Source organism: Pundamilia nyererei, unplaced genomic scaffold (genome assembly GCF_000239375.1).
Source record: "Pundamilia nyererei isolate P.nyererei 1_Seehausen unplaced genomic scaffold, PunNye1.0 scaffold00046, whole genome shotgun sequence".
In the NCBI taxonomy this organism is placed as follows: Eukaryota; Metazoa; Chordata; class Actinopteri; order Cichliformes; family Cichlidae; genus Pundamilia; species Pundamilia nyererei.
The window spans coordinates 2,616,678-2,627,073 of NW_005187447.1; the positions used below are offsets into that span (position 1 = coordinate 2,616,678).

Genomic DNA, 10,396 nt, shown 5'->3' on the forward strand with positions numbered 1-10,396 from the left:
GACAGAGTTTGTTTCCTTGAGACGGCCATCTCTCGCTCTCTCTCTCTCTCTCACACACACACACACACACACACACACACACACACACACAGACCCAGCTTTATCGTCCCTTTTATTCAGTCACATTCACACAAACTGTTGCATACTTAAAGCCGCTCATGCAGTGGACCTGATCTTTACCTCCTTTTGTGTCCTGTGTCATTGGGCGCTCCTTGCCCCGCCCACATGATAGTGCCTTTCCCAGGACCCTAACTTCCTGCATTCACCCTGTTCCCATGACAACTAAGCTTTAAATGGGTAGAGTCGCTGCTATCAGCCAGACTCGTCAAAAAGAGCTTTCCAAAGAGTGACACTGGGAAACAGCTCCTCGCTATCTACATGCGTCTTACTTCTCTTCAAGTCTTTTAGGTGTCACCGCCGTTTCCCCTCGAAGTGGGGAGCACACGCCTACCGTTCGACTGTACATACACACACAGGCATACTTGGGAGATTTTTGTGAACACACCCACTGTGATATAGCAGCTTTGACTGACAGTGAGACAGGCCTCCGAAAGGCGTAGAGGAAATGTTCTTCGGTAAACCGATGAGGTGTGGAGACGCAGGAGTGATATTCTACAGCCCCAGAGTGCCAGTGCACTGATACGCGTTCAAAGAGATTTTCTCTCCTTTGTTTTCCTTTCTCTTTTGAGGAATCCATGTGTTTTTGATGGCCTCTATGGTGCTCATTTCCTCTCTACTGCAGGCACTGTACAATCTTTCATTTCATATCTTCATAAACGCACAGGGAGACTGCTGTGGTGTGAAGTGAGAAAACATCAGTGCGTGAAGGTGAATGTATGTGTTTCCACATCTTATTGTGTTTTCCACTGTGCTGTGCATGCCTGTTTGTACATATGTCTGTCATTACACTTTTCCCTCCAGATTTTGTCCATATGTGACCAAAGCTGGTGAATTATTGTTTAATGTATTTTTCTGCTGTACACTGACAGACAAAGTGCCCTCTTTAAATTTGTGCCTTTGTGTGTTTTTCACTGCAGGAGAAGCCGTATAAATGCAGCGAGTGCAACAAGGCCTTCAGTCAGAAACGAGGACTGGACGAGCACATGAGGACTCACACAGGAGAGAAGCCTTTTCAATGTGATGTGAGTGCGCAGCTCTGTGGAACACTGCAACCACCTAAAATATATAAATTGACTCAGTAAATTAATTATAGCTATAAATGTGCCTAAAGAATTAAAAGAAAAATAAATTCAACTAATTATTCATCATTTATTTCAACTTTGTGTCTATTGGTTGCCTGATGCGAGCATCACAACAGAAATGGAAAGGAAATTTACTCAAAAAGAAAATAAATGGGGGAGTTATTACAACATTTATTTTCCCAAAAAACAAGTTAAAGCAGAAATATCAATTTATGTCATATCTAATTCTTAATTTAATTACATTTTAAACTATTTATTGGTCTTTTTAAAAAAATTTGGCGGTTTTGGTCCTCCGTACCATCAACCACTGTCTGTTCTTTCTTGTTTTGCTGGCATAGGGCCAGATGTGTGGAAGAGTTGGGGCTCAGTTAGAGGCAGATAGCGATCTTTCTTCTTTAGAGGGGCCCAGTGGGCTGATTCACATAAACACATTTAGAGGATCAGAGGGAGAAATTACTCTCTGCTTATAATGCTGCAGGAGTAATAATTATTCTCAGAGATTGAGGAGAGAACACGCGACAGAATTTGTTTTTAGTGTTTGGAAAAATTTTCTCCCTGCTTTTGTTTTTGTCCAATTTTGTGTTTTCTGTTTTTCATTTATAAAGCCACAACTGTCCTGGAAGTTGAACTCGCCGAACTATGGTGCTGGCTAAACAATACAGGGGTCTGGGTTGCAGGACACCTTTAAACATTATTAACATTGCGATTGCTTTTTTATTCCCAAGCAACGGTTTACAGACTTTGAAAAGAAAGTTATTTTGTTGGAGCTTTTTCTGTTGATTTGACCTGGTCACAGAGACACTCATTCATGTAAGCCGCTTCTGCTAGTCATAACAGTCCAATCTGTACACACAGATGCTACACATATTTTTTTGGTTTAGTGTGACTAACACTTTCCAAGAACATCATTATCTCTCATGTCTATCGTGAATAAATATACATAAGTCTCTTTGAAATCACAGAAAAAGAGATGTTATTTAAAACTTGCCTAATAATTGTGAGGTTTTCAAGGGATTTCAGTATGAAAAGCAGTTACTGTTTCTTGTTTATTCGTCAGTACACAACAAACAGGAGCTGAAAATGCCTTTTTTCAAAATTAGGAATGTAACTCTGAAAGCGAAATCATGACACAAATCTTCACCGACTCATCAAGCAGGTCCATTTTCCCATGTGACAACTCCCTTAACTCCCTATTCTCTTTGCTTTCATTACCTTCACATTACCTTCACAATGGAGCCATCAATATGACATTGATGTATTAAAAAGTGCTTGGTACATAAATATAAACATACACAAAACAGTAAGAGGATTAGGTGACAGAGACATATCAGTAGGATCATGTGACAGCCACGGCAGAGAAACAAAGGGGTTGCGTCACTGCTTCAGCAAGCGTCAGCAAATCATTCATCCATCCATCCACAGTTGTGGTCTGAAGTTTCCATACACTCATCACGAGCCTGAATGTCATGTTAATTTGGGGCTTTTAATGACTTCTTTGAACTGTGCTTTCTCCAGGGTGGAATGATTATACAGAATATATTTTTAATTACTAAAAAACTAATTTGAATTTATTGGGGATTTTAATTAATCCACACAGGGTCAAAAGTATAGATACACACTGCAATATATACATACATCCCCCCTAATATTTGGTTAAATGCCCTTTAGCAAGACAGTTTTGTTAGCCATTAACAAACTTCTGGCAGAATTTTGGTTGGATATTTGACCACTAAGTCATTTAAGCTGGCTGTATCCTGGGTGAATTTGGTGGTGGTCAGCGGCAGAGGCCTGTCTGACCCCCACCTGCCAAAATGGCTAAAGGGATATGAAATAACAGTAAGAATTAGTAACCTGCATTATATAATAAAGATAAACCATGGCATGTTTTCATGTTGCTTACACTAGTTTGCCATGTGGAGTTGATAATGCATATTTAAATCATTCTAGTCTTGTGAAATATGAATGTTTATTTCTTATGCAAATTTATTTTAGCCTAAAGTTCAACAAAAACATGGCCTGTTACAGTAGACCCTAAAAATGCTACCATTGGGCTCAAGTTGAAGCAAATATTGAGCAAACCTATGCTATGTATAAAGAAAATAAAACAACAGAAATACAGGAAAAAGCTCAACACTAAGAAATAAGGTGAGTGATCTAACTAAAAAGAGACACCGACTAAAACTGCTACAAAACCAAAACTATGATAATAATACGACTCGCATGGATTTTCCCTGTGCTGAAAGTCTTCAAGGCAAAAGCTCAGAAGATTTCAAACTGATGCAACTTCTGTTATCCCGTTTTTGTTGACTTTTGATGTGGACGCTGAAGTCACGCAGAGTACTTTAAGCTCGTAACTGTAGATTCCAAGCATGTCTTATTCAAACAAAGCTTAAAGCACCAGTCTGGATTCCTAAATTATCATTTGAGCTTTAACACGCCACTAATCCTCTATCCACAACATCGTTGAATTCTAAAACAGCATATGCGCCCATATTCACTGAGAATCATCTACAGTTGTCGTTTGAGGACACACAATCAGTATCCCATTCATCTCCGGTGAAGCATCACTGGAACGTGTCTCTCGGCAACATCAAGCGTTCATCTGGATCCTTTTTCCCAGCTTTGGAAGAAATAATTCAACATATAAACTATTAGAAATAATAGAAATAACATGTGGATTTTATTTTGGGGTGGATTTTGAGTCAGACAAAGAGATCACACAGTCCCAGGAACATTTTCCAGACGAGCTGGAGGGGTTCTGAATGCAGCGTCTGTCAAACCAGCATTAAAATGTTGTCGAAGCATCAAGCAACATCTGGGATACCATGAGAAGTGGAGGCCCCTCTCTCTCGCGCGCTCTCATCAGCTGCTGTCCTTCTTTCACTTTGCAAAATTGAAAATATTTTTCCTGACACAGCAGCAGATTTATAGATTGCCGGAGCAACATAAACGACAACATGATAGCGCATCAATGAAAATGTGGAAGTCCACCTGATAAACTATTGGAATGATATCATGTGATGGTTCTGCTGTTTTCATTCATAGCTTCTATATTTGCCGTTCACCCACAGATGTAAGCTGTCTGTGAGATTTTCTGAATGTAATTCATAGCGCTGACGTTCTTCGCAGATGGAGCGAGGAGGACACATGCTGCGATTCTCCAAGCTGTATGTTAAACTGCAGCTGAACGCCAGCCATTGGCGGATTATCCTGATTGATAGAGGGCCCTGAAGTCATTTGTACAGTGTAAAATGCCTCATTTAAGATGGATGTTAAGTTGCGTGCATCCCCCCTCCCCCTGCTACCAGTGTGGAGAAAAGAGACGTTTCTGTTGCCAAGTGCGTGTCCCATTTTTGTTGCACCGAGGCTCTACAGTGAGCAGATATTGCCAGATTTAAATAAAGTGTGTTTAAATAGTGTAATTATGACTCCTATAATCCTCTATTTGTTGTTTTCTGTAGGTCTGCGACCTTTCATTCAGCTTGAAGAAGATGCTCAGCAGGCACAAGCTGACGCACAACCCCAACCGACCGATGGCAGAGTGCCAGCTGTGCCACAAGAAGTTCACCAGGAACGACTACCTCAAAGTCCATATGGAGAATGTCCACGGGGAAACGGAGAGTTAGAGCCAATTAAGGAAGCACTGGCTAAAAACGAGATCTTATTCTTCAGATAAACTTAAGTCTTGTGCTCTAAGATGATATGCAGATAGAAAGATAGCAGAAATGTTGCTAATAATGATACATGCATGTAGGACATGGAAAAGATTAAGGCGAGTATTTCAAAATTGAAACATTGACTGTGTATTTGTACTTTCTTTCGGTCATACTGTTTCCATATTGTTTTTGGAGATCTGAACAAACAGAATCCCAGATATGTTTGATCTGCCTCCGGAGCCTCTGTGTCTGCTCCGGTCTTTCTGAACTCTAACCAGTGTTACTGTACATACTGCCACAACATGACCCATTCCACTGTTCTCTGAATACCTTACTGTACAGTTGTGGCCAGTTGCCAAATGATGAAGACAAGTTGTGACCAAAAACTTTTCTGTGCACTTTAGTTTTATCCGTACACTTTCTACATATTTTCCTGTTGGGAGGCTAAACCCTTTTGTTCAGGAGGCAAAACAAAGCATGGGTCTCAAGGGCAGAAAAATAAAGCCAGCGAAGTGACAAAAACTGCAGGCCTCGGCTAAAATTGTTTAGCTAAATGGAGCCACTAAACTAGATTCTGACCATATTTGTGGTGTTGGTGCTGTTTTGAGTATTTGAATGCATTTATCTGACAAATTTCACAGCCTGGTCTGTGGCAGAGAAGTGTATTTCACGTTTGGTGAGTAAAATCTAGTAGTTTATTAATTTATCGATATCCATAATCTATTGATTTGAATGTCAACTTAACACTCTAGTCTTTCACCCAAATATTGTCGTTTTTGGCTCCAAAAAATAACAAACTCTAGTAGCCATAATGGTGAATTACAGGCCTTAAAACAGGACAATGATTGGTGTCAAGATGTCCATGTCAGTTGTTTTTTTATGCAGACTTTCTATTGAGCTTTATGGTTCCTATAGCAACACAGAGCACAGGCCAGAAGTCTTATTTAAATTAATAAACACAAAAAATTCATTCATTCACTTCATGTTTTACTGATTTAAATGGAAGATTATATGTAAAGATGAAAATACAAGGCACAGGTCCAAACATGTTCAGATGTACTGTACTTTTTAGAAGCATGCTATAGCATTATGAGTTCTGAAAATGCCTAGAAAATCTGAAATAGGCCCTAAATAGTTTTTACACAATAGCTGTAAACATATTGCTATTGCATCTTTCTTGAAATCTGTTTTTGAATGGATGTGTTGGGTGTGACCTTCATCTTTACCTTGAGGAATGGGTTGAGCAGTTCCTTCGTTTCCCACACCTTGTTGTATGAAAACCAGCGGTGCTCAAAGCCTGTTAGCATACCTGTGTCACAGATTCTGGACAAATGTTTCCCAAATCTGGGGAAAATAAAAAATGCAAAGTACTGTTTCTGTTGATTCTGGTAATGATTTGTAGAGTATGGTTTCATATAAATGTCCCAAGGGTTTTGTGCCTTAAAATATGTGTTTACATTGTTCTTTTTTAAATCATTGTTCAAACCAGAACTTCATGCATTTCAATAAAAGTGCACTTCTTTTCTGTTTTTTCCATCTACTTCCATTTGCTCCTTCAATTACTCCCCATTTGATTAATGCCCATTTTCCAGCAGTTTATTCTGAGACTGTGAATTGTCACTTCACACCTTTGTATTTTAAAATGTATAAAACCTCATCACCTATGAAACATCCATTTCCTCTACTCTTTGTAATTATGTGTTTGTAGATTGTTGACATTAAGGTGGGGGTGGGTACAAGGAAAAAGAGGCTTTGAGAGTTGATTAAAAGTGTTCAGCTCTCGTTGTTAATCTATCCCCTATTCTTAGGTTGGCAGTCTGCTGGGAGTGAAGGCTAATTAAGGCTTTTTTTCCCTTTCTGAAGCCACAGTCACCACTTGCCTGATCTGTAAAACCACACACTAAAGAGTGCCTCTGATGGTTTCTCTCTGTGGATGTAGGGACTCTTTCTCACATCTGTCCTTGTGCAGAGGCTATCTGGTATCCCAGGATATGACTGTGAGAATCGTACTGAAGTGGGAGAGCTGTGTGTGTTATTCAAACTTGGTAAATCTTGCCACATGTGCCTTTGGCTTCCTGAAATCATACAAATGTTGCAGTATGCTGCAGTAAACGTCACATTTTAGCTCGTGTGCGTTTTTTTTAAACTATTAACTAATTCCAGGTATTAGTTACATTTTAGCTCCCCTGCACATAAATATAAACTTGCAGGATGTCTCTGAGCTCCTGACATGCTTCGAGGGGAGCATGGTTAGTGAGGATTCTCAGATCACATGTGGCCGGGTTAACTGGCTTTCCCTCTGGAGTTTGGTTCACCACATGGGCATGCAGGGCATGGCCTGAGCCGCCCGGCCACGCTGAGGCCCACGCTCTCCGCGGAGCTCGTGCTGTGCACCGTCTGCTCTTTAGTGGCGAGGCCTCCAGGCAATACTGACGCAATCTTAAATACAGTGGCATTTATATTGCATCTTGTAAACAGTAGTAATAGTAGGGATTTGCAGCAGTGGAATATTATTGTCTGCCACATATCAAACTAAAGTGGCTGACAGGTCAGATTGGGTGTTGAGATGTCCCTGCTTTTGATTATCGCTCTGCTCTCTTAAGCTTGTGTCTGTAACAACATGTCACAGTCCATGTCTCTGCTTTTCCATTTTAGTCTTACAACACTGGATTTTCTCATGGGACTTTCCCAGTGACCCAGTGATCTTGTCCTCCACTTCAATCACTTAAAAAAAAACAAAAAAAAAAAAAACTACGTGCATCCCTGCCTGCATGTGTCTCTCCCTTCCTGATGGGTGTATCATGCCAGAGCTCCCAGTCAATGTGTTTCTAATTACATGTTTTTACTGGAAGCCCCAGTTTCCTGTGTTGCCTCCCCATTTGTGAGTGTGGGCCAGACTGGGCTCCAACCAGCGATCACAGAGCCAAACACCAGCCACGCCCACTGCGCAGGAGTATTATTACCGTGCCGGTACAGATTTATGGCAAACCACTGTCATGTTAGGAATGACACGGACACGCTTGTCTGACCCGTGTGTTTGGCTGGTGTTTCGTAGCAACAGGTACCCTTCCCGTCTACAGACTAGAATAAAGTGGAATGTGTGTGCCATGCAGAGGAATTTTAATACGATTGGGAAGGGTGTGTTTGGGTATTCTGGGTCACCCTTTCGGCAGTGATGGACATGCCCTCAAGCCATATTTCCATGGAAGCAGACTGTGGCTCTTGAGTACCTAAAAATCCTTGACACTAAAAAACCAGCAAAGAGGTCAAATGCTTGACACAAGAGCCTCAGATGAAAACCTGCCTGCCTGAGGAAATAAAAAAAAAACACACTCACCATTCTCATAATATTCTTTCTCGCTCTGTGATTTACACGATGGTTTTAATTTAATCTCCAAACACCACTCCAGGTAAAAAAAAGTGGTGTATCACTGCAGGTAAATGGGAATTATTTCATTAGGTGGAAATTAGGAAGGGGACCATCATTAAAAACCAAACCCTCCACCGCCACCATACTCAAGATAACCCAGCACTTAAACATGAGTTCTTCCTTCCTTTTTTCCTGTGAATTGTTTACTTTGTAACACTAAAACTATTGCTTGGTTTTATAAACCAGCAAACAAGACTACCCACCAAACATTGTCATAAAGGTGACTTTAAAAAATGTTGTAGACAAACTTCCCCTTAACAGAAAGTAAATGGCCTGTATTTATATAGCGCTTTACTAGTCCCTAAGGACCCCAAAGCGCTTCACACATCCAGTCATCAACCCATTCACACACTGGTGATGGCAAGCTACATTGTAGCCACAGCCACCCTGGGGTGCACTGACAGAGGCGAGGCTGCCAGACACTGGCGCCACCGGGCCATCCGACCACCACCAGTAGGCAACGGGTGAAGTGTCTCGCCCAAGGAAACAACGACCGAGACTGTCCAAGCCGGGGCTCAAACCAGCAACCTTCCAATTACAAGGCGAACTCCCAACTCTTGAGCCACGATCGCCACGAAAGTACAAGTATAACAGTGAGAAGAAGGTGTGTAATGTCATGAGGGCTGGTAAAGCTTTCATCATGAAATTACTTTTTTCAATCAACTCTAAATGTCTTGAATGTACAGCTAGCCAACTGTAAACATTAAAATGTTCGATAGGTAAAAAGACAGTAAGAAACGCGGAAGTAGACACTGTGAGATCAAGGACTCAACTTTTTAAAGTTTTGATGTCAGTGTTTTGGCTGCCACCATGGTTGAAGCCAGAAGTTGCCTTTTATCAGTGAAAAGATGGAGTGTTAAGCTTGGTTAGCAAGCTTCATTAATAAACTTATAGGTGTAAAGCAGAGACACAATTATCTAATGCCAAGGAACAGACTAAGAACATATACAATAGAATAGAATAGAATAAAATAGAATAGAATAATCTTTTAATTGTCCCACAAATTACAAATTTGGTTGTAACAGCAGCAGAAGAAAAGAAAGAAAACAGAACAGGATAAAGAGTAGAAACACACACAAAGTTTACAGAAAAAATATTTACATCATGGACAATAGTTACAAAAACAGTACTGTACAGTTATTAAGTTTAAAGTACAGGGTTTTTTATATGAACTGAGAAAAATAATGTAAGAGTTATAACAGTAGTAGTTGTTTGGTTGATTAGTGCAAATTACAGCGCTGATGTAAACATTTATGTTTGTTGGGAGTAGTTTTGATTGTACAGTCTGACAGCTGCAGGGAGGAAGGACCTGTGGAAACGCTCCTTCATGCATCTAGGATGCAGCAGTCTGTCACATGCTAGAATACAAAACAATCTTGAGAGCTTGAAAAGAAGACATCTGGACTTCTTTAGTTTTTTGAAGACAATCACTTCTCATCCAAGAAGATTTTTCAGTTCTAGAACAACTGGTGGAGAGACGCAGGTAATTAACCCCTAATGGGGGCTGTCCCGTAACAGGCAGTCCTGATCAAGCGAGTCTTCACATGACCCAAGGTGTGAAAAAAAAGCATGGGTCATTACCATCACTGGGGCCGACAGGTGAAACCTCTGAGACATTGCTCTGCACGCCATCAGGTGAGCTATTGAGGTCAATTGAAGCAAGGTGTGAAAGGAGATTGAGACACCTGGGAAGGGATCTCAGGATTGCATTGAAGTTGGCTGGTGTCGTAAGCCACCACCTCAGTTCAACGATGGTCATTCTCAGTGGATATAGATGGCCTCCTTTACTCCTCTCTAACACTCTGTCTTCTCTGTACAAAACGTGAACATCGGCATCCTCAAAGAGAGTCCTTTCTTCCCGACTAGAAATACTCTGTTAGTAAATGTGTTAATAGGTCAGTTTTTGTTTTGCCTATTTCTACTGCACCAAACACATCACTCCATACTGGCTTGAATATTGATCTACTGTCCTGTCATTTTGCATCTGATTGTGTTTCCATCCATGAAAATCTTATTCAAAAACCAGAAGTATGGGAAGTGGCATGCCCTGGTTGTTTATGTTTTAACAGCCTCCAGGAAATGTAACCACATTTAAAGCTCTGGAGCAC

At 40.7% G+C, this 10,396-nt stretch overlaps 1 protein-coding gene across 1 annotated transcript in view; it reads left to right on the plus strand.

The window, feature by feature from the left end:
• Positions 1 to 6,368, plus strand: part of prdm5 (PR domain containing 5) — a 43,486-nt gene extending 37,118 nt beyond the window's left edge. Inside the window, exons 15-16 of the mRNA XM_005732345.1 lie at positions 1,038 to 1,142; positions 4,664 to 6,368. Of these exons, the coding sequence (XP_005732402.1) occupies positions 1,038 to 1,142; positions 4,664 to 4,828 (270 nt within the window). The 3' untranslated portion in view covers positions 4,829 to 6,368. The remainder of the gene's footprint in view (positions 1 to 1,037; positions 1,143 to 4,663) is intronic.
• Positions 6,369 to 10,396: the final 4,028 nt, after the last annotated feature.